Consider the following 24903-nt stretch of genomic DNA (forward strand, 5'->3'; position numbering starts at 1 on the left):
TATAAATATCATCTTGGTGGACCCTGCCTCCTGATCTACTCCACATGTGGTTCTTTTTTTAAATTTAGTGTATCAAGGACATCTATATTAGAGATTATAACCAACCTTCTCTGCCTCATTTCTGTTATGCTCTTTTTTTGCCATCAGTTGTCTGCTTGTCTTCTTCATTCTGTTTTCTGCTCCACTCATTGAGGCTTCTCTGCCACTGTTCCTGGAATCCTAGTACTTTTCTCTCTCTCTAGAATGCCCTGCAGTATTCTCTGTAAAGTTGGATTGGTGATTGCGAATTTTCCAAGTTCCTCTTTGTCTTGGAAGCATCTTGTTTCTCCATTAATTTCTAGAGACAGTTTAGCAGGGTGTATCAATCTGGGCTGCAGGTTATTTTTTTTCAGGGCTTGGATTATTTCATTCCAGGCTCTTCCTGACCTGATGGTTTGTGTCGAGAAGTCTGCTGTTATTCTGATGGGCCTTTATAGGTTATCTGTTTCTTGTCTCTAACAGCTTTTTATATTCTGTTCTTATATTGAATTTCTGGGATCTTGATTATTATATGCCTGGGTGTAGCTTTTGGTTATAGGTGGCTGGAGTTCTGTATGCCTCATACCTCAGAATATCATTTCCTTTTCTTATGTTTGGGAAGTTTTCCTTAATTATTTCTGTGAATAGCCTTTGTAGTTCCTTTGTTTGTACCCCTGCTTCTCTCACATTCTTTATTCTCAAGTTGTAGATCCGCTTGTCATCTTCTAGCCTTTGTTTGGTTATTGCTTATTTCCTTGTTATTTTTAAAAAGTTTTCCTTTCATAATCCCACATTGCAAAACTGTCCTCCAATTTGGATACTCTATCCTTAGTTTCTTTCAATAAGATTTGTCATCTTTCCATAGAGTTTTTAATTTCCTGGTAATCTCTTTGAATCTATTTTGTGTATTCTATATTTTCTTTCTATTCTTCATCAAATGGTTCTCTCCTTTGTTTGAGTTCCTCCCTTCTTCTGTCTGTATCTGCTTGAGGGGTGCTTAGCATCTCTTTTATTAATCTTCTTATATCTTGCTTACTTGGCTAAATATTTCACTTTTGAACTCATCTATGAGGTCCTGAAGATATCTCTTTATGTCCACTGGTGCTGTGTCTGATATTGCATGTTTGCTGTTCTCATTCTCCTTTGTATTTACCTGTCCTGGGTCAATGTTGTCAGGGTTGGGACCTGGGGACTTTTTGTTGTTGCTTCCTCTCCCCATCTTTTTTGTTTCTTCCAGGAGGCCCCAATTTCTTTCTTTCTTGGTTACAATTCTTCTGAAGCACACTGGCTGGGTGACCCTTCCCACTGCAGTGTGCTAGTGAGTTGCAAACAGGGGCAGTACATGCTGGCCCCTCCCCTCTGGATCAGTCAAGCTGCTGTGGCCTGCACTGTATTACTGTGCGCCACCTCCCCACTAGGTCAGTCAAACTTCTGAGGCTTCACTGCGTTAGTCTGTGCCGCTGCCGCCGCCATAGGGAATTGATTTCGGATAATCTCAGCCAGGTCACATGACCCAGGTCTAGCTTACTCCACCAATCCCGTTCAGGAAGGGAAGAGCTAACTGAAGTCACTGCTGCCCCTTGTACTTGCCAGTCCTGCCCAGTTCCAGAATGTTGTCAACAGGAGCCTCCTTTTCTGTGGAATGGCTCCACTTCCATCACTCACCACAGATCAATGCAGGCTCCTCACCAGCTCAGCTTTCCATTTGGCTGGGCAACCCCCAACCTCAGTGTGACTGCACCTCCAGTGAGTCAAAACAGTGGGACCTTAGATGGCTCGGCAAGTCGCCAGCTATGGCCGGAGCACTGAATCTTTAGCTGTTCCAGTAATAGCACCAGGACTGTATGATTGATTGGTTTGTCTCCCCTTAGTTTCTTCTTGGGATGAGAGAATTCATCTCCCTCTGTTCAGGGCTCCCCATGCTGTATTATGTTGAATTTTAAGTTAACTATCTCAGGGAGCCTCTGTAGCCAGTTGTTATCTATCTGTCATCTTTGCTCCACCCCCCTTTTCCTTCATCTTTGAAAGATAGTTTTGTAGGGTACAGCAATCTGGGTTGGAAGTTGTTTGCTTTCAGGATTTGAAACACCTCACTCCAAACTCTTCTTAACTTGATGGTTTGTGCTGACAAGTCTGCCATGATTCTGATTGATTTTCTTTTACAGGTGATCTGTTTTTTTTCTTTAACAGCCTTTAATATTCTGTTCTTGTGTGGAATTTCTGAGACCTTGATTATTATATGCCTGGGTGTAGACTTACTTGTTATGGCTAGCTGGAGTTTTTATGCCTTACTTATCTCTATGCCAGATTCTCTTCCCATGTTTGGAAAATTTTCCACTATTACTTCTGTAAATAGCCTTTTTATTTCATTTGTGTTGAGCCCTGCTTCTTTGTTGATACCTATCACTCAAGTTATTTTTCTTTGTGTCATCCTGCAGCCATTGAATTGTTATTTCCTGGTTTCTTGTTATTTTGGGGAGATCTTTCCTTTCATAATTGCTAGCTGTAATCCTATCTTCAAGGTCTGAAAGTCTATCTTCAGTCTCTTTCAAGTGATTTTGCCAGCTTTCGATCGATTTTTTAATTTCCTAATTAGTTATCTCTGAATGTGTTTCATGCATTGTAATTCCTTCTTATGTTGTTCATTGAAGGTTTCTATCATTTCCCTATATTCCTCTTTTTTATCTATGTCTTCTTTAAATATCCTCAGCAATTCTTTCATTATGTTTGTGATTTCTTCTTTTACCCGAGACATTATTTCTGATGTGATTACTTTTACAGTCTCATGAAGGTGTTTCCTTACTTCAGTTGCTATCTTCTCAGAGATTTCAGGTGTGTGACTTCCATTTTCTTCCATGACCATATCTCCCAGACTAGTTCTGTGTGGGCTGGAGGCCTGAGATTGCCTTTTGCTCCTCTGTCTTGACATTCACCTGGGTTCCTCTCAACAAGCTGGTTGTGGAGTCCCAGCCACTTCCCACATTGGCTGCCCCTCTGTGGTGTAGAGAAATGGGACAGGCACCTGGGTTTCTCTGAACCCAGGTTCCCAAGGAGGTAGCAGGTGTGGGGTAGGCTTCTCCAGGCCTGTGCAGCTACACCTAGGCTTCCTTGATGGCCAGGGATGCATGGGTATGGGGCTGCTTCTTCTTGCAGCCTATGTGTCTATACCGGGATTCCCCCAATGGCAGCAGGCACACAGGGATGTGTTTGTCTGATTCTCCTGGTGGGTGCTGGCTGCCTAAATGAAGCAATGGTCTCCAGTGGTGGCCTGCAGGCACAAGGGACATATCTGGCTGCCACTCCCTGCCTGTGCTGGTTGTCCCGAGGAAGCAAATCTTCCAGTGGTGGCAGTGGGCACCTGAACTTTTATTTTTTATAAGTGACCTATTCTACAGCATTCAGTTATAGCAGCAGAAAGTGAACTGGGACAGAGGTCCTATCACAAAGCCTTGAACCTTTTTGCATAGAACATTTTCTGTTGCACCATACAAGTTGCACTTTAGTATATGCACATGAGTGTTACTGACCTTTTCATTCCACTCTGATTTCCTGGGACATATATGGGATGGGCCATGCAAAAAAGGATAAAGAAAGGAAAGGAAATTCTGAATACTCGTTTAGACCTAAGCAGGTGTAAGATGTGCAACCTGTGCCTTGGAGAATGTGCTGGAAGGTGGCAGAGGTGGTGGTGGTGAGGGGTGATACACATGCACCCCTGGGTGTGTGGAGGCTGCAGCAAGCTCTCATCCAGTCTCCCTGCTCTTCAGGGAACCCTGGGTCTCTGGGTATTCAGCACTGGAAGCACAGATGCAGCACTGCATCCTCTACAGTGTTTGTGTCCCTCTGGAGTGGCATCTGCTCCATGGTGAGCAGTCACACTCCAGAAGGCCATGGCATACAGTCCCCAAAATCACCTCCCAGGAGAAAAGGGACTTCCTGCCAGCCTGGTGGTGCTATCTCCCCCAGAAGGTAAATTGTTGACAGGAGCATCCCCCCTTGCCAATGTGCAGGAGTGGATCTACAGGTCTGAAAGGTCAGTATGTGTGAGCAGCCTTGGAGCTCTAAGCAACTCAGTCTCTGAACAACACTTGCTTTCATCGCCACTAAATAAACTTCTTATGCTTTTGTCCTTAAATTATAAACCATTTGATTAGAACTCTGCATGGCATTTTAGAAATGCAAGCTAGCTAGAACTTTTTTAAAGAACCATTTTCAGAAAGCACCATGCTACCTGCTTGTTCCTGGGCTTTAATAACAGAGTCACACCCACTGGTTGCCTGGAGCCTCTGTCAACACTCCAGACGTTGCCTGGGAACTGCTGACGATAGCGCTGTCAGCCTTGGAATGAACTTGACTCAGGTGGAGTTGCCAGTTGTAGGAGTCTATTATTTTGAAGTGGCAGCCTGTGGTAATCAGAGAGGAGGTCACCAGGCTCCTGGCTTTGTGGAAAGGCTAGGGATCCCAGCCAGGCAGGCTCAGTTGGTGATTTGTCTTGGGTGGGCAGGCCCTGTGTACCTGCCAGGTGCAGTCTCCAGGCTGGAAACCCTAGCAGGGCTACAGGAAGCAGGGGTAAGCAGGTGCCCAGCTAAAAACAGCATTTGGATGGCTCCAGAAAAGCAGCATGGGAGACATATCTAGAGCCCGGGGTGACATGATAGGCCACAAAGAGAAAACAAGAAGAAATCGAAAGCTAGAAAGCAGGTGTGCAAGGCAGAGACCGGCATGTCCCCCACTCCTGCACCGTTTTCTCTGCAAAGAACAAGTGGGCATCAAGGAGGCCAGAGGAATGAGAAAGGGACCCAGGCTTGGATGCATTTGGCACAAAACCTGTTTCAGGGTCCCTCAGTGTCCAAGCTGTCCCTCCCAAACCTGCCCTTGATCGAATGCACCGGGAAATGCAACCTCATCCTGACCTCGCCCTTTGCCTGCCTCCGCGGTGAGCACAAAAAAACACAATACAAGTTTGTTTTTTGCCTCAGCCACTCAGCAGTGACTCCAGTCACAGGGAGGCAGGTGACGAGGTCTCCAGACCAACTCCCTGAGGAATCAGGCCACTCCCGCCCTGGCCCTTGGGGCTCAGAGTGGAAGAAGGAAGTGTGTATTCCTCAGACAGCTCTGAGCCTGCACACCTGCCTGGGGAGCTTGCGGGGCCCTGCGTGCCTGGGATTGGCAGAAGCCCCACTTCCTTGTGGCCCACGGGTGCTGCTGGGGAAGACAGGGACCAGGGCTCGTGCCCAGTGTCCCCTGGGATCCCAAGAGCCTTAGGCCACTCTTCTGCCTGCTGCTAGTTTCCAGGACCATGAGAGAGCCCGAGGCCCACACCGCTTTCAGGAGGATGGCTGCCTTCTCCCAGTGCATCAGGCCTGACCCCAGGTGGGCCCGAGAGCAAGGAGGTGGTGGAGGGTAGCTGCAGGGGAGGGGGCCCCCCCTGCCACCGTCTCTGCCAGAGCATGGGTTGCTACCAGCCTTGGGACTGGGGCTAATGTCCTTTATTCTTTCTCCTTGAATTATGTGAATTCTGGAACAAAATAATGAGTGTCTCTGTTTCCTTTAAGACATTCACATGGAGAAAGAGGGAGAGAGGAAGGGAGTGAAGGGGAGGGTGAGGGAAGGAGGATTTGGTAAACAGTGCTTCAGTCTTACTGCCCCTGTGTACCTCAGATCTGCACTGCAGGGTCCATACGCTGGGAGTGCAGGGAGGTCAGGGTAAACGGGACACCAGGATTATTACCTAAGGCTCAGCACGAGAGGACTCGCTCCCAACCAACAGACACTGCCCCAGGAGACAACCTGCCTGAGCTCCTGCCCAGTGCAGGCCCTGCTCCTGCATGCAACTACCTCGCCCAGCTGTTGATGACCTTTTCCTTGGAAGCTGTTGGCTCTCGGTGCATGGAGTTCTGTGCACCAGGACGCAGAGGGCAGCAGAGCTGTGGCTTGGTTTAAATTCATTTGCTCAGTGCCAATAAACACACAGAGGGGTTTGCACCTCAGGTGGAAAACCCTAGCGTGGCAGCCTCCATCCATCCAGGAGTTTGTTAGGTCTGTGGCCACTTGGACTGGGTGAGGTGGTCATAGCGGATTGATTCTGGAAGGACCTGCTGGCTCTTGTTGGGAAGGTTCTTGGTGGTCCACTCCAAGCCTCGAGTTCTTCTTTGGTTGGATGGGGTAGCCATACAGTACCTCAAGGATTCCCTGCTAACACAGGACCTTATATTGGGTAAAAACCCTGTGCCTGTAAAGGAGTTATCATTGTCACTGTTTTTTTTTTTTAAGTATTGGGTATCAAACCAAGGGAGTCTACCGCTGAACTGCATCCCCAAACCCTTTTTTAAAATTTTTTTGTTTTGAGCCAGAGTCTCAGTAAGTTGTTCAGGGCAGACTTTTCAGCCTCCCAGAGTGCTGAGATCACAGGCATGCACCACTGTGCCCACCTCCATAAAATTTTTGACTAATAATTATTAAAATTCAGTGTCTGTTCTGCTTGTGTTGCATGGGCCAGCTTAGACTGGGGGTGAAATGTCTTCTCGTCAGTAGGCTTTAGAGAGTGTCTTCCTACTAAAAACCAAAACAGACCTCAGCTTTGCATCTGCCATGCTGCAGAAGTGCCTGGCACATACGTAGCATCCTGGATAAGTGATTTGTGGTGTATAAGTACAGAAACAAAGGAGTATATCTCCTTAGTAAACTTATACAATTAGAAGAGACCCAGCCCTTGTAAAACTGTCCCTTATGCCCCTGACTGCAAGGTCTCCTTCATTGCCTGGGTGCTGAGCAGTCAGCACCAGGTAGAGCTTGCTCTGAGAGCTTGGAAGTTTCCTAGTTAAATGGTACCTTTATCAGATCCTCCCTAGCACTAGAATGCATTTATATTTCCCTTGGAATTATGCAAATAGAATTTCTAAAATAAGGTTGTGAAGTTTGAAGATCTGATGCTTAGCTATTTTTGAAATAATGGCTTTTGTAAAAGTCTCTAATAGATTTTTTTTTACTCTAATAACCTGAAAATGTCTAAACTGATGTTTTTCAAATGTCATGTGAAAGCACCTCTCCATGAGTGACAACAGGATGCTCCTGTGAAAGCTGCCATGTATTGTTGTCTGTGGGTGTGATTGTGCAGGCCCAGGTGAATGTGTGTGTGTGTGTGTGTGTGTGTGTGTGTGTGTGTGTGTGTGTGCCTGTGTGTGTACACGCGTGCATGGGAGAGTCTACCATGTTTGGCATGCCATGTGCTTTCCTCACTAAGTAACTTACTTTGTTCATTTGTGCGGACTGTGAATACCACCAAATCAACTTATGCAGGCGATTTGCAGAAAATAGTAGTTTATCTTATATAAGATCCTATTTATAAGCTTATACATTATGGTGTTTGTCTCATGGATGGCTCAGTTTGTTGGATTGAAGCCGTTTTGTTGCTTTGCAGAGAAACAGTCCAGGGAGCTGTGTCCTGCTGTCTCGTCCTCTCTAGGTGTCTGCATGTCCCTGCCCTCCCTGTGGCCAGTGGGGAGTCGGACGTAGGGATCAGGACCCCAGGCAGGGACCTCCTATGTACCCATCTTCCTTTACTCTCAAACCAAGGAGTCCAAAAAAACCATGAATGTCACCTCTGTGTGTCACCTCTCTAGAGCAGAGAAAGATGATCACTAAAGAAGGATAGCACACAAGACGTGTGATAGTCTAGCAAAGTCCAATTCTGAAGCAGTCCATCCTCGAGATTTTGGAGTGTTTGGCCACCTTGTTTCCAAGGTGTGCATGGGTAATTGGTGCCATCTCACTTTTAATAGGAAGTGGTTCTTTATTTAGTGACCGTTACCAAAGGTCATTCATTCATCCATTCATTTCTTATTATTTGAGCAGCTGCAAATGGCCATCCATGCTGGCTCCTCTTCCCTAGCCTCACAGAATTCGTGTTCAGTTTCACACACTTAGCAAGAAAGGGCATGGCACACTTCTCTAGGCCAAGCCTTATTTTATTTTGAAAGATAAACCATAATTACAGGATACTAGAGAACTTCACCCGGACCAGCCAGTAAATTCTTTTACTTTCCTCCCAGCTCGAAGTAAAGCTCTTCCACTTAGCAGTTGTGGATTCTCTGCATTCAGCGCCTCATTTAGGAGATTTCTCTCCTTGCTTTCCCCAGTATCCAGAATAGAACTATGCCTGTCTCTGCCCTGTCCTTCCTGGCAGATGGACACAGGGACTTTGTTCAAGCGTCTGCTTCAAGGAGCAGGTAGTCATCTGGCACTTTGAGGGAGAGATGATCAATTATGGTGCCACCCAGTCACGATGCCCCTGCCTCTGCAGGGTGGTTACAGCTGTCATATCCCTCTGCTCTTCAGGATAATAATACCATTAACAGCAAGCTGGCACTGTTTGTGAACAGCAGTTTCTCACAGGAACTTTGTGAGCATTACACATTCCATTTGCCTCCATAATGTGAAACTTATTTTTGATAAAAAAAGGAACAGGCAGATCCTGGTGTGACTCACTGGAGAACAATAGTTAAGTCATAATTTATTTTCGTCTGTTTCCCAAGAAAAGGGAAAAATGATGAAGTGTATAGGGCATGGAAGGAGGGCTATCATAAGGGGAACAGGATCAAAGATCGCACAGACACACGGGCAGTTAGCTGGTGCCTTTGTGAAGGAGAGGTGCTGGGCTCTCGCAGTCTCCCGTAGGAAGGAGATCCTAACTCATCCCAAAGGAGCCGCCAGCCTTCTTGGGGAAGGGGAGTTGAAACTGAAACCGGAAGGAGGAGTAGGAGTAAGACCTGGGGCAGATGCTATCATATTCCGCGCCGGGAAGAGCGTGTGCAAAGACCTGGGGCTGGAAGGAGTGGAGAGCAGGGCTAGGCCTGTGTTCCTGCCATCGAATCAGAGCCTCCGGCTGGGATCCAGCCCACCTTCCCTTGGGTGGATTGTAGATCCACCTGCATTTACATTATTCTCATTCCTGCCTGTATCTCCAGCTCCTGTCCATATCCTCGGCTGCTTACTCTAATTCTTGTTTCAGTGGGAGTTTTCTAGAAGCAAATTTCACAAACTTCTTTTATGAAAATGCCTTTCCTTTATCCTTCTTTTTTCTGATAACACTTTTTTCCCCCCAAGAACTTCGTTGACATGTAATTACATGTCATGCAGTTTACCTGTTCAAAGTACGCCATCGGCAAATGGATTTTAAGGGTTGTGCATCTATGAACCCAAGTAATTTGAGAACATTTTTATCTCTCTGGAAATAAACGTAGTACCTGTTAGGAGTCATCTCCCATTCTCCTTCTCCCCCCAGCACAACACTCCCTGGTGCTAGGCAGCTCTTACGCTACTGTCTGTCTCTATGAATTAGCCTGTTCTGGACATCTGGACATTCTGGACATTTGGATATAAATGGAATTGTGCAGTATATAATTTTTTGCAACTGGCTTCTTTCACTTCTTAAAATGTATTCAAGGTTCATCCGGATCATAGCATTCCAGGCCACAACCCCAGTGATCCACCTCTTCTGACCAAATCCCAGCTTTCTGTCATCCTGGACTAATCCACTGATCATCCACTGATGACTATCACACCTCTGTGACCCAGTTGCCTTTGAGCATGGGATTTTGAGTAGACATCCATTCTGTCCTCGGTCCTCAAAACACATGTGCACTTCCCTTTGAGCAAAATCTATTTAGTCCATCTCTTGAGTTGCTAAAGTCCTAAAAGTTTCAGCATTGCTGAAAAGTCCCAGTCCAGAGTCTTCTCTGAGATTTAAGTCAAAGGCTTAGCTATAAGTCCCACTAAAAACCCACCAAAAGAAGGTAGACACTACCAGCATACCAAGGCAGAGGGAAGGCATTCCCATTCAGAGAGGGAGAGCTAGGGAGATAGGAATGGGACCAAAGCAAGACCGAAACCCAGCAGGGCAAACATTAAATCATGTCCTTCCACATCCAGTACCCTGGGCAGATCATCGGGAGATAAACTCCAGGGAGCTTGGACAGCCCACCCCTAGGACACTGCCCATGGTTGTAACCCTCAAGGGCTCTCCTGGGCCAGGTTTGCTGCTCTTTGTGGCTTTGCTCAGACATTCCACATTCCTGGCTTTCCCAGCATTCTGGGGTCTCCACTGCACTTCAATCTCAAATCATGGAGAAAGCAAAAGGTGGAGTCACAAAGCAGTGTAGCCATACTAATGTTTGTGATTCCCATGCACTTACCTTTGAGATCTTTGTTTCTTGGAGTTGTGAGGAACTCAAGGACAAGTTGTTGAGGCAAAGACAAAGATCAGTTTTGGGATCTAGCAAACCAAAATGGAAATTGTCACCAATACAGACCATCAGAGCAGGCACCACGATAGTTCCAAGTTCCAGGGTAAGGACAAGTTCCTATCACTCACCATTGCAACTGAGGGGTTTCTGTGACCTGAGTTCACTGGATGTTCTAGGTTCCTGAATGTCAAGAAAAGTGATTGCTTAGAAAGTCTTATGACTCATGTCTGTTCCCAGGAATAGCTACTTCTGCAGTTGTTAGGATGCAAAAGACACGTTTTCCCCAGAGGACAGAGAACCATAGCAAGAGATTACTTCACCTCTTCCTGCTCTGCCTCCGCAGGACCAGGGGAGCTGGAGAACAGTAACCCCCTGCCCCTCCACAGGCAGGGAGAGCGCATGCTGGAGAGTAGTTTCCCACCCGTGACTGGTGTCAGTGGGAAGTTTCACGTGGAGCAGACTAGCCAAGGCTGAAAGTGTAGTGTCCAGCCCAGTGACTGCAAAATTAGTGATTTTAAAAAAAAAAAATAAACTAAGGACGAGAGGCATTTTTAGGCTTTTCCTTGGTAACAGTCTGACTTCAGTTCATGTCCAGCGTCATTTCCCTTCGGCCGCAGGGCGCCCTGGCCTCTCTTACAGAACAGCTCTCCTGGGCATGAACTCCTTCAGCTTTTGTTTATCCGGCAATGTCTTTGATTTCTCCTTCACTTTTACAAAATTTTATTGGATTTTTTATTAGTAATGTTTGTGTTGCCTTGTTCGGTGTATTGGTCATGGGGCTTTTGTACACATGTGTGACATGTGTGCTTTATTGTCCTCTGCCGCTTCTATTCCTGCCTGTCCCTCACCTCTAGTTCCCTTTCCCATTTGAAAATCCTCTAGTTCCATTTTTCTTCGATTCTTTGTAAAATCTCTTTTTCCTTTCCTCCTCCATTTCTTGTCCCCTGACCTACTTGAAAAAAATGGTCTCCCTACTATTACCTATCTTTATTTTGCTCTTCATTCATATTTTGAGTTTCTCATATAAGAGAAACCATGCAACATTTAAACTTGTGTCTGATTTATTTCACTTAACATTATGACCTTGAGGTGCCCCTATTTACCTACAAATGCCTCAAGTTTATTCTTCTTTATGGCAGAGTAGTGCTCCACTGTGTATCAATATCCCATTTGCTTTATCATTCATCTGTTGATTGGCATATTGGCTGATTGCAAAGATTAGCAATTATAAATTGTGCTGCTAGGTACAGCAACGTATGGGTATGTGAGTATCACGTAATATGATGACTTCTACTCTTCCAGGACTATTCCTAGAAGGGGAAATAGCTGGGTCGAATGGAATTTCTAGTTTTAGTTTTTTTGAAGAATCTCCATACTGATTGCCATAGTGGCTTACTTGGTTTCATTCCCACCAGCAATGTAGGAGGGTTCTGTTTTACCTGCAGCCTCGCCAGCATTTGTTAGTATTAGATTTTTTTGATGATTGCTATTCTTTGGGGGTAAGATGGTATCTGTGCTTTAGTTTGCATTTCTCTAATGATCACAATGTTGACCATGTTTTCATGTATTTACTGGCCATCTGTACTTCATTTGAGAAATGTTCATTCAGTTTGTTTTCCGTTTTTTAACTGGGCCTTTTATGGGGGGGGAATTTTTTGAGTTCTTTATATATTCTAGATAAATAGCCACTGAGAAAGAGCTGGCAAATTTTTTCCCATTCTGCAGATCATCTGTTCATTCTTAGGTATTTCTTCTGCTGTGCAGAAGCTTTTTGATTTGATCCCATGTGTTGATTTTTGGTATTATTTCTTGTGCCCCGGGATTCTGTTCAAAAAGTTCTTGTCTATTCCTATGTCTTCAAGAATTGTACTGATTTTACCTTCCAGCAGATTGTTTTGGTTTGAACAGTTAGATCTTTGATCCATTTCAATTTTAGCTTAGTACATGGTGAAAGATAATGGGTCTGGACTCGATCTTCTGCATGTAGATATCCAATTTTCCCGGCACCATTTACTAAAGAGGCTGCCTTTCCTCCTGTGTGTTTTTGGCCCCTTTCTTTTTTATTTTATCCTGACACAGGAGCTTGCTATGTTGGTCAGCCTGGGCTGAAACTTGTAATCTTCCCATCTCAGCTTCTTGGCATGCTGAGATTGCTAAAGTCTTTTTTTCTTTTTCAAACTCTGCTTTCTCTAAGGCCGACCTTGTGTAGATTAGTCTGCCTCTTCCGGCTGCACAGGGAGAGGTGAGCTAGGGGTGATTCTCTCTGACTGTTCTATTACTCTCTGAGGCTAGATGAATTGGTATCCAAAAATCTTTGTCAGTCGTCTTGTTTGTGTGTAAAGCAGTGACTATGACAGGGAGTTCTTACCGCAAAGCCCTGGGTTTCCGGAGGGAGGTGAGCTCACCAGGCATCTCTCGACAAGTTCTCAGGGCATCCTGGGAGAGCATAGTGAAAGAAAGGTACAAGGGCCATGAGAGACTCCTCCGGGTCCCTAACGTTGCCTGCAGGGTGAGTGTGGGAGTAGCCGACCTGCAGGGAGGGCAACAAAGCTTTCTTTCAACCATAATCACACACTTGGGTGCATGGGGCTACCGGGCAGATCATTCTCTTTATATCGTGCAGGTAAATGCAGTGGGTTGGACTTTTAAATGCCATATTAGGGCTGGGGCTGCAGCTTAGTGGCAAAGCACTTGCCTAGCATATGCGAGGCCCTGGGTTCCACCCCAGTAATGTAATAAATAAATAAATAAATAAATATGTAGATACCATATTAAGATCTATTCTCCTTCATGTGAATAGACTTTTGTAGGAGTTTTCTATAGATGCTGCTGTGAGTTTTCCAAGCGTGAAGCTCTGCTGTGAGCTGAGAAGCCACTGGTCCAAGGGGTTGTGGAGAGAAGGGGAAAGGGCCTACATGGAGACTTTAGAAACAAGACTCCCCTGATATTCAGGGAACCCAGGTGCACCCCAGTGAGGCTGTGCAGCCCAGAGGGGGCTTGAGGGGTACAGCATCCCAGTAAGTTAATTGGAACCACTGAAGAGGTCTAGCTTTAGTTCACAGGATAGGGTTTCCTCGTTGGGACTTGCAGTTGTGGGAACAATAGGCAGATGATGGGGAGTTGTTGAGGGGCGGGTTACCTGGAACATTGAGTACCCTAGAGAAGTGATTCAGGAGGCCCAGGAGTCCTGGGAGTGCCTGGGTATCTGCTGCTTTGCCCTTCTGATGGTGACTTTCCCCTCATCCCAGCAGAGACTGATGTTGCATTGCCACAGCTGTGAGGGGGTCTCGTGTCCATCTGCACCCTCTGCAGTCTCTGAGGACTCTGCATGCCTTCCTCCAGGACTTGGGATGTGTTTCCATCAGTTACTTAGCAACGATTTGACTCCACCAGGCCGCAAGGGACTGGGGAGCTCTGGGGTTGGCTACCTGTGACTGATAGCAGTGACCCTAAAGCAGCCATTGCTCAGGGACACTGAGTGTTCCCTGCTGCCGGGATAGGCCAGTCCTGTGTGCTGCAGGCACGTTTGGGCACAGATGGCACCTTAGGGTGCAGCCAACACTTGCTGTGTTCTGTGTTCTGGTCCCACTGAATTAAAGTGTTACCACCGCTGGTGCGTGAAGGGCTGCAGCCAGCGCTGGTAGGTTTTGGGGACCAGATTCAGCCCGGGACAGTATGCATGTATCAGCACAAAGGTGTTTGGAACCTGAAACATGAGCAGGTGCGGCAGCCTCCCATGCTAGGTGAGCCCAATCCGCTGTCCCTTCATTTGTCCCTAATTTCTGCCTCCGGGGTCTGCTGGCATCTGAGGGTTCTCGGCATCATGGGGGTGGGGGTGGGAGAACTCCACCCTCCCCAGCATCTGCACTCTCTGCCCTGTGTTACTTTCTTCGCGTTACATAACATCTTTATCGGACTGAAAGTTGCATACAGCACAGTTTACAAACTTAAAGTGTATGATTCAGTAGGTTTTAGCAGATTGACAGAGCTGTGCAGCCATGATCACTGTCAAATTTAGGTCATTTTTGTTTTCCCAGAACAAAACACTCTACCCAGTAGCTGCCATCTCTCCCCCAGTCTCTCCCACACTAAAGCCAGGCAACCACTGAGCTGCTCTCTGTCTTCCTAGATTTTCCTCTTCCGGGACTTAATTTTTTAAAATTCAAAATAGCCCATGGTCATAGCGATAATAAAGACCTTAATGTAGCAAAAGAAATGGGAATCCAAAGTGAGTTCCCACACACTGTTAGAGTAAAACTAGAAACATACTTAGAGTACAATAGAGTTTTCCTGTTATTTTTTATTTCATTTTATTTCATACTTTTTATTTCATACATTACATATTAACTTTGTCATGTAAGAGAAACCATGTGATGTTCAATCTTGTCTGTCTGATTTACTTCACTTAACACTATGGCCTCAAGGTAACTCCATTTCCCTACAAATCCTTCCAGTTTATCTTTCTTTATGGCAGAGTAATACTACATTGTGTGCAAATACCACATTTTCTTTATCCATTCATCTGCTTATAGGCATCTAGGCTACTTGCAACATTTAATTATTATGAACCGTGCTGCTATAAACAGAGGTTTGCATACATCACTGTGACCGGATGTCTTTAACTCTTTGGGGAAGATACCTAAAAATGGAATGTCTAGTTTCACTTTTTTGAGGAATTTCCGTACTGATTTCCACAGTGGTTGCACCAGTCTACACTCCCACCAACAGTGGGGAAGGGTCCTTTTCTCTTCAAAACCCTCCAGCATTAGTTACTGGTGGGTTTACTGATGGAAGCCATTCTTTCTATGCTGAGATGAAATCTTACTGTGTCTTAATTTGTGTTTCTCGAATGGTCAGTGATGTTGAACATTTTTTCATGTTTTTATTGGTCAATTATATTTCTTCATCTGAAGAGTGTCTGTTCTTTTCAGATGCCCATTTTTTATTGGATCTTTTATTTGGGGAAGTGTAACATTTTGAGTTCTCTAATACTCTGGGTGTTAATCTTTTGCCTGAAGGTGAGCTGGTAAAGGCATTCCCCCCCCCCATCGTGTATGTCATTCCTTCGTCATATCATGTGACCCCAGGAAAAGTGACTGAACCTCTGGACCACTCCAGGTTGATGGGGTAGCAACTGGGTGCCCTCCTCTCACCTACCCACAGGGCTCCCACACACTCTCTTGCACACCCTCACACACTTGCAATGTTTCCCAGCAGCCACCCTTTCACTTCCCAGAAGTGACTGGGTGTCTCGCAGCTCTCCTCAGGGCTTCTCCAGAGCTGTCCCCTCCCAGTTACTTGATGCATTGTGGAAATCCTCTAGCCCCCTCTCAGACCTAGCTGCCTGACAGACCACATAGATCATCTCCTGGGGGTTCACTCAGCCCGAGCCCTGGCCCGACCCTCCCTGGGCAAGCAGAGCCGTATGGTGAGGGATTCTGTCCTTGAGCCCCTCGGGGACAGCCCAGGGCTCTTCCTTCACTCTCAGTACCTGTGAGAGGCAAGGCCAGCATGCTGTCACCCATCACTGTGTCCTGGCAGCTCAGAAGACTGGGTATATGGCCAGTCTGAGTGTCCAGGGCTAGGTCTGCACCTTGAACAAGTTAATAAACCTCCTAATATAATGGACACAGGGTGATCAAAGTATGCAGTGCTATGTAAAATTTTTAAAAAATTTATTACAGTAAAAAACATTGCTGTGAATCCCCCTCAAAACACTCCCTCTTGCTTCCAACACACTTGTCTCATCGTCCTCACCTGAGTATCTTTATGAGATGTGATCGAATCTGATGGATGCTGCTGTGCCCACCGCCCTCCAATGGAAAGGCGGGCTCCTGGGAGCACCTCGGTGCGTCCTCACCCATCGTGTTCCCCACAGCTGGCCCCCCTCCACACAAGCCTGAAGGGTGAACGCTTCAAATCAGTTCAGGACACAGAGGCAGCCAGAGTAGCGCAAAAGAAGCTCCCCATGAAGGAGGACTTTAGAACCGTTCCAGAAAGCAGCGAGAATAGTGGATGAGCTTTTGAAGACAGAGGAGTATTTCCAAGGGGAGCAATGGCAATGTGTATTTCCTTGTCATCACTTAAAAGAAATTGTGCGTTCACTGTGTTTTAATCATCCCACGTGTGGCCTCACTTCCAGAGTTCTTGGGGGATGAACAGGATAGTTGAGACGAGGTACTCTGCACTCAACAGACAGTTCACAGGGGTTGATTCCGCATCCAGGCAGTGGAGAGCTCCTGTGCGTCTCCTGTCCACGTCCATGCAGCTTGAGCAGATGGTGCCCAGCTCAGCAGCGGGGGCCTCCTAGCCAGCCCTCACCGGCTCACTCTCTTGTTCCTTGTTTTTCCTTCTTTCATTGTCTTTTAGGCCCGTGCCTCGTGGTGCCCCCTCCGCTAGTAAGGACACTGAGCAACAGTAAGGTGTCTGGAGGTGGCTGGCTGACTCCGAGAGGTTTTGGGGGGTGAGAGGGGTGCCCTTTGAGAGCACCTGGGTTTCGGGATCGAGTCACCCACCTGTCGTTTTGTACTCTGCTGTTGGGACTGTTGACTGTTACTCTGACAGTGAACACAGACAGTGAAAGCAAGGCTGTTCTTCCAATCCTACAACAGTGGTCAACAGTTTGAAAAGTACTATTTCTGTTCCATCCTCATTTTCTGTATAGTGGCAGCGTGAGCCTGAGTCAGATTTGGTGAGGTTCCAACAAAGCGTTTTTGGCGGTGCTGAGACAAGCCCAGAAGCCAAACTGAGTGAAGACTGAGAACTGAAGCAGGCAGAGCTGTCCTTCAGCTTTTAAGGAATTAGCTAGGGAAGTGGACTCTGACACTGGCATTCAAGCAGAGCTCAGGGTTAGTGCCAGCCCCGGACAGGCCCACATCTGTTTCCTTTCCTCCTCTTTATCTTTACCCCATAATTTTCTTTTATGTGCTGTGTACAAGTCATAAATGTGAATTGCTTAATTAAATATTTGAGCCTCCCCTTTAAGTGTGAGGATTCATCGTCTCTCCCAGGGAGAAGTAGCTTTCTAGGTGAACTGTGTGTGCCGTGTCTAAGGTGTGATCGAAATATACAGTGACTGTTTAAATTTTATAAATTACTACAGCACAAGGCACATTGCCAAGAGTCCCCCTCAGAATCTTCTCCCTCGCTTCAAACACACCTGTGCCTTCGTTCTTGCCACTTCCTGTAGCCGTTCTGGAAATGCTGTCCCTGAGTGTCATTAGTTGTGCTGTTGGCTGCCTTGATGTCCTGAATGGACTCAAAACATCCTCTTTCATGGTCATTTTGACTCTGGGGGAAGAACCAGGTGTCGCACAGTGCCAGATGCAAAGAATCATATGCATGAGGGACACACGTAAGGGTTTTATGAGGCAGCCTTTTGGGTAGATGGTACTTAGAACCAGTATTCACTGCGATTTTTGTTTGTTTGTTTGTTTGTTTGTTTGTTTGTTTTTTTGGTCTTTTTCCTTTTTATCGGTACTGGGGATCGAACTCACAACTGCCTGCTTGCAAGGCAGGCGCTTATGCCACTGAGCTAAATCCCCAGCCCCATTCACTGCGTTTTTTAAAAATTGCACTTCATAAAGACGCTCATAAACAAGGACTTCCAGAACTGCTTCAGAAAGAGGCAAGAAGGATGTGTGAATGTGTTTGAAGCAAGGGGAAGATTTTGAGGCTGATGAGTAGCAATGTGGCCCTTGCTGTAATCTTTTTGAAAATTTTAACACACATAGACTTCACAATGTGGAGAGAGAGCGCGCTACAGGAGGTCAGCAGCAGCAGACAGTGACAGGCAATGTTCAGTGTCGTGTGGCAGAGAGACAGTCTAGTGAACATGTACCCAATTCCCACGAAGAGTGGGAAGTTTTCATTTAGAAAGAAGCCAAATCCATCTGGGTGAACTGACAATAGCATCTGGGATCTTTTGCTTGGAAACAGTCTAGTGAGTGGGGCGTGGTAAAGCAGAGATGAGCTAAGAGCAGCCATATGCCAGGTTCCTGGTATGCGATGTGTTCTTTTCTATCTGCTTGGAATTTTTCAAGGGATTCAATGTGGAAATGAAACATGAGAGGGAAGTACTATGCAGCCATGTAGCATACATTTAAACTCAGGAATTAAAATTTCCTAAAGGGAATGCATGCACACCCAATGGTGATATAGAAAAATATATTGGAAAGAGATTAAAACATTAATTGTGGTTATCCTTGGTTGGTATGAATTCTGGGTGGCTTTTATTTAATTTTCTGCATTTTCTAAACTTCTACAATAAACAAGAAAAAAAAACATGTAATTTCTCATCATTTGAGAAGAAAGCTTTGGAAGAAAGAACCAAACCTACATTGTGTAAGTGAGTGAAACATTTTCCATGAAATTGCCTCAGTTGGTGATTAGGAAAAATGCTCACGGGCTGCCGATCTCATCACTGTGGCTGTGTTGGGCATGTCCTATCCGGCGCTCTGCCCAGACTCTGCCTTTGCAGGGAGGTCCATGGCAAGGTCCTGGGCAGTGCAGGCACCACCACTGTTATATTATGGCTCCATAGCTCCTGTTCATCATGGCCCTTTAACTTGAATTTCCTTCTGATTTTAGTGAGCTGGACATGATTTCCACGAGGGTGATGGACATTAAGCTTCGGGAGGCTGCGGAAGGCCTTGGCGAGGACAGTGCAGGTGAGGTCCGGGTTTTCCCTGGGTGGGGAAGAGCCTTTGGTTGTGGAGCAGGGGGAGAAGCGGACAGAGGAGACGGGGCTGTGGGCAGAGGGATGTCCAGTCCCCAGCGTGGTCAGACACAGAGGCCCCTGGTGTCATGACTGGCACACATACGCATTATGTAAGCTACTCGGGGCAGTGTTCCTTCCGTTCTCTGCATTTTAATACTGTACTCCTCGTCCTGGAGGTAAACACATCTCCACGCTTGATGTAAAAGCACAGGACAAAGCGCTAAGTGGATTCATTTATCATCCAGGGTTATCCAAAGGATTCAGTTGGACAAAGCACAGGGAAAGCAGATCAGCCAGAAAAATAATTACATCCAGGGCGAGCCTTGAGCCCTCTCTGGCAGCTTCAGGAGGCCTTGATGATAGCCGTTCCTGAGCTCAGGTCCAGGCCTGTGAATCACTGTCTCAGGACGCAGTTGGACAGTCACCCAGCCTGTGATTGGTCCACAGCTATCCGCATAGCCTATTTATGTGTTCAGAGAGCTGGGAATTGACGTTCATTTCTCGCCCTTCCGTGGACCTATTCTCCTGATAAGCCATTTCGCCTTGAGCTCTGATTTAAAGCCAAAATGCCAATAGTGATTTTCTTTGATTTAGTTCAGGAAGAATAGATTTTCTTGTTACTGCAAATTACAATCACTTTTTCTCTGTCACCCTAATATAAAGTATGGTTTGTTTTTTTTTAAAAGATTAATACTGAGGACAGAAATAGAGTTTCAAATGCCCATTGTGGGACCTTGAATTAGTACTGATTTTAAGTAAGAAAATAGTTTGAGTAAGTATTTCAGTTTCCTGAAACAACCTCAATAAATGCTTGTAGGATACTTATAGAGATCACCATGAAAAATCAGTTTTAGAACATAAGAAACTAAATGTCTCGATCCCCAATAATAGTGAGCATAATGTTTTTGGACTGGCCCCTTCCCACTCAAAATTATCTAGGTAAGAAATTCTTCAGCCTCGGGAGGCTGAGGCAGGAGGATCATTGTGAGTTTGAGACCAGCCTGGGCTACCAAGTGAGTTCAAGGTCAGCCTGAACTGCATAGTAAAACACTGTCTCAAAGATATAAAAAAAAATGTCTTTGAAGCTATGTTTTAAAATAAAAACCATGAGGTTAGAAATAAGAGAGAAATGGTAGCCCAGAAAGAGAGGAAGCCCCAGATTTTTTACCAGTCTTGGAAATTTTAAATTTCAGTTTCATGTCCTCATCGCAGGGAACATCAAAGGGGAGAAAGGGTCAAGAAACAAAATGCAAACCCTGTAGCAGGTGGACTGCTGACAAAAAGCAATAAGCCAGGTACTCAAGGAGCTGCAGAATCTCCGCAGGCATGAACCAGGGACCAGCCAACCCTGGGTGGATTTGCAGCTTCCATGTGTATCACTGGGTCATCGGAGAACTTCAACCCTGAGTTGATGAGCTCCAAGCCTGGATGTGACCCCAGGTGCTTTGCAGAAGCAATAACCTTTCCCAAAGGAAGCTTCCTCCCATCTACCTGTTCTTTCAGAACATACAGTTTCAGTTCTAAGACAAGGATACAAGTGATAGCCACACATAGAAGGTAGCAGGGATAGGAACCAACATGCTGTGAGTTGAAGTTTGTCCCCTGAGAAGTCCTACTTGGAAGTCCCAGCATCTCAGAATGTGCTCTTCTTAAGTAGTGAGTGGGCTCCTAATCTGGTGTGAATGGTGTCCTCACCCAGAGGGGAAATGCTAACAGGCACATGTGGAGGAAGAACAGCCTGTGGGCGGAAGTAAAGATGGGATTGGGGTGTCCGTGTGTTCAGGGGCACCAATGCTTGCTGGCAAGGTACCAGAATTTGGGGAGAAGAAACGAGATGGTCTTCTGTATCACAGGCTCAGAAGGAGCCAGCTGTGCCAGCACCACCTGGGTTTTAGCCTTCCAGACTGGAGCTGTGAGGCGGTTCAGGTCTGTTGGAGTCACTCAGTTGGTGGTCGTGGTAGAGCGACCCTGCAGAACTGATGCATTGTAATAATAGACACTGATGGTAGAAATACCACAATGGTCAAATATGTGCTACACAATACGTATGTGTAATTTTCAGAGATAATAAAAGTGCTTGAAAATATCTGGGAGTTCCTAGAAACCATGAAAAGCAATAAGGGAACGAAGCATGGCAATTAGACAAGAAAAGAAAACAAAGAAAGAAAGAGAAAACATAAATATGGAAGGAAGCAGTATAACTATTGGCAGGTGATATGATTATTAAAAATACACATACATGTATAAAAACTATTTAGCTGGGTTGTAAAATATAAACTCATTGAAAGTCCACTGTATTTCTGTACATTAGCAATGAATAGTCAAACATTTGAAATATTTTAAGAGCACCAAAAATTGAAATAGGTATTATTGAATAAAATATATGCAAAGTATATACAAAAATTGCTTTAAAATTGAACAGAGACCTAACTATATGGAAAGAGCTACCATGTTTATGGATTGGAAGACGTGGTGTGGCTGAGATGTTGCTTCTCCACAAAGTGAGCTGCAGAGGCCATATTTAGTATATATAGGTCTAGTGCATTATTTAAAAGATAGATGTAGAACCCTGAAATGCAGTTAGCTTGATATTTAGAGCAGAAATATTGACCAGTCATCATTTTTAAATTTTATTTTTATTTATTTATTTATTTTGATACCAGGGATCGAACTCACAACCTCATACTTGCCAGGCAGGTGCTTGTGCTGCTGAGCTAAATCCCCGGCCCACTGTTCTTTATTTTTGTGAATATTCATAAACCTTTAATGTAGGAAAGAGGCAAATCTAGAGGAACAAAATGAAAATAGTGTATGGAAGGGTTTACTGTAAAATAGCCTGCAGGGGGTGGCAAAGGCCCTGGTAAATACAAAGCAGTCAACATCCCAGGGAAGTGTTTTGCAGCTATTGGCTAGCCGACTGTAAAATTTATGTGAAAACAACAAAAAACTACAAGAGCTAAGACAATTTTGAAGAAGAACAAAATCGGAGCCCTCATAATACCTGATCTCAAGACTTAATATGAACTACTATAAGAAAAAGAAGGTGATGCGTAGAGGTAAATAGAACAGAATGGAGGCCAAAAATAGACCCACATCAATATGAGCAGTTGATTTTTAACAAAGCTATAAACGCTATTCAGTGGAAAAAGGATAAACTTTTCAGCAAGTAGTACTAGAACAATTGGAGACTCATATATAAAAATGATGACTGTTTACCTACATCTCACATATAAAAATTAACCCAAAGTATATCATGTTTTTGTTTACATAAATGTAAACTAGAAAAGAGAAGATACTGGTGGACACGAGGGGTTAAAGGTAAGGGAAAGGTCTGACTGCAGAGAACGACTCCAGACAACTTTGGCGACTGAGGTTCTGTACAGTTTCACAACTTGATTGTGGGGATTATTATGCAACCCCATGTGTGCCAGAGAGAAGGTGGGGAGCACACTGTGGGGAGCACCCCAAAGGCCTTGTACACACTAAGCGTGCACACTACCACTGATCTACACCCCCAGCCTAAAAGTGACTTTTTAATGTAAATAGAATTTTCAGGAATTGATTTTTTTTTAAAAGACCTGATTTACAGATTTAAGAAACCTAGTGAATCCCAAAAAGGGTAAATAAAAAAAGGCAATCCATATAGTGTGAAGCTGAAGAAAACCAAAGCCCAATGAAAAATCTTAGCATCAGCCTGAGAAAAGGAAGCAAATTACTTTAGAAGAGGCAAAAAGCTAGCTGGTGACTGATTCTGTACAACTTCAGCAGATCCGCAGCACAACAGCTTCAGAGCAGCCTTAGAAAAAGAACTGCAAGCCTTGACAGTTGTACCTAGCAGGAATGTTTTTCAGGCATGAGGAGGAAATAAAGGCATTTTCAGACCAAGAAAACCTAGTTTGCCACGTTCAAGCTCTGGGGAGAAAGGATTCTAAAGGCATCTGCCTTGGGGCAGAAGGGGTGGGGTTTAGGAAGCAGTGAAGAGCAGGGAATGTGACAGACAGGGGCCACATGTCTGGGGACACGCGACAGCATGTCTCGGGTATTTTTAACAGTCAGAAGGAAAACAGTGGGACATGACGGCAGGATTACAGTGTCCAGAGGTCCTTGGTTGGCGTCTCATACATAGAATGTGTAACACAATCGGCCGAGTAACTGCTGACCGAACAGGAACAGACAGGAGCCCGTCCAGGCTGTAAGTGGGGAGTGATTGAGGGAAGAGCATAAATGAAAAGGTCAGTTAATGCAAAAGCAGACGAGAGAGGATGTTTAGAAAACTCACCTCAGACAGGAGGCTTCTTATTAGTACATCAGTGATTACAGTGAGCAGAAGTGGGTTGATTATGTTAGCTGTTCCCCTTAAGAATTAAATACTATCAGATTCGATTTCTAACACTATACGAATTTAAATACGAAGATTCAGAAAAGTGAGAGTACTAAAAGGACACAAAAACATACTTTTGGAGACTAGACAGAAGAAGATGACAATACTACATTCATAGTAATCAAAATAAAATTTAAGGCAAAAACATAATTAAAATAGGGTCATGTCACAAAAGAATCAGTTGGCAAGAAAATAGTATTACATTTCTTGTAAATAGAAATTGACAGCTAAAACATAAATAAGAAAATCTACAAAGTGCTTTAATTGAGTTTCTCTCACTGTGAAATTGACAAATATATAAATGAATAATCTGGCAACACAATTAAAAACTTTTTTTCTAATTGACATATATAGAACATGGGAGAAAATACATTATTTTCAAGCATCATAGAAACATTCACAAAAAGTGTTGATATAGCTTGGGGTAGTGATGCACATCTGTGATCCCAACTCTCAGGAGGCTGAGGCAGGAAGATTGCCATAAGTTTGAAGCTAGCGTGGGCTACATAGTTCAAGGCTAGTATGGACTGTAGAGCAAAATACCACAAAAAATTATCAATATGATAAACCATAAAACAAGTCAACCCAAATTTGAATGGATTGAATCATTAAGAAGCTATTATCTTACCACAATACAATTAAGCTAGAACTCATTAACAGAAAAATAATTAAGAGAATCCGCAAGTGGTTGGAAACGAAGACATAATTTTCTAAATAACCTACCAGTCTGAGAAAGTATCATTATGGAAATTAGAAAACATTTTCTGCTCAACAATGTTGAAAGCACTGCAGTTGATAATATACACATGTAGCTAAAACAAACTTAGAAGAAAATGTGTTGCCTATAAATGTATAAATACAGAAAAAGCCTAAAAATCAGTAAGCTAAGCTTTCAAGAAACTTTTTAAAAATAGCAAGCTAAGCAAACCTGAAAAAAGTACAAGAAGGAAAAGACTAAAGCTGAGAACAGGAGCCACAGTAATAAAAATCGGATTTTTATAGGCACATAAAGTCTGCAGACCTCTGGTGCAGTTGATCAAGGGAACGGGCCGGTCAGGAGTAACCCCAGGCCCTGCTCTGGGCCCTGACCAGCGGGAGAGGGAGGGCAGGAACTCTAGGAGTCTTTCAAAACCACACACTCTTGGGGACACCCAGTCATCAGCAGTATGGTCATTTTGTGAGTAAGGAGACTCCCACTGGGCTTTAACAAGAGCTTATGTCCCTTTGGGGAGACCTCCCTTGCCCTCCTGGAGTAGGCCTAAGTAATTCCTCGCACAAAGTCAGGCAAACCTTCAAGGGAGAATTCATTTAAAAAATAAAACTAGAAAGATCCTGTTTTATTTTTAAAGGCCTTCCATGCCCAAGGTATTCACTTAGACAGCGTAGTCTTTAGCCAATCACGTTAGCAGCTGCATTATCGGGGTTTCTTGGTGCATTCTCAGTGCCCGTCCCCTCTGAGGTTGCACACCCCTGAGGCGGGGACAGGCCGTTGTCCTGGAGCTGTGAGGTGTTGGCTGTGAAAAGTTCTGCAGATAAGCACG

The 24903-nt window shown here is 44.8% G+C and overlaps 1 protein-coding gene across 5 annotated transcripts in view; it reads left to right on the forward strand.

Moving 5' to 3' along the window:
- The window catches only part of Cracdl (CRACD like), a 122299-nt gene that overhangs the window by 63491 nt on the left and 33905 nt on the right, over positions 1-24903 (forward strand). For 4 of the 5 annotated variants that reach the window (XM_063229897.1, XM_003471693.4, XM_063229896.1 and 1 more), the window contains one exon: positions 18852-18931. In XM_063229897.1, coding sequence (XP_063085967.1) covers positions 18862-18931 — 70 coding nt within the window. In that variant the 5' untranslated portion in view covers positions 18852-18861. Of the gene's footprint in view, positions 1-5134; positions 5392-18851; positions 18932-24903 lie in introns of those variants that run through there. The other variant, XM_013154482.3, reaches the window with a different exon arrangement.

This window comes from Cavia porcellus, unplaced genomic scaffold (assembly GCF_034190915.1).
Source record: "Cavia porcellus strain 051 isolate PalLab524CR breed Dunkin Hartley unplaced genomic scaffold, mCavPor4.1 scaffold_18, whole genome shotgun sequence".
Taxonomy (NCBI): Eukaryota; Metazoa; Chordata; class Mammalia; order Rodentia; family Caviidae; genus Cavia; species Cavia porcellus.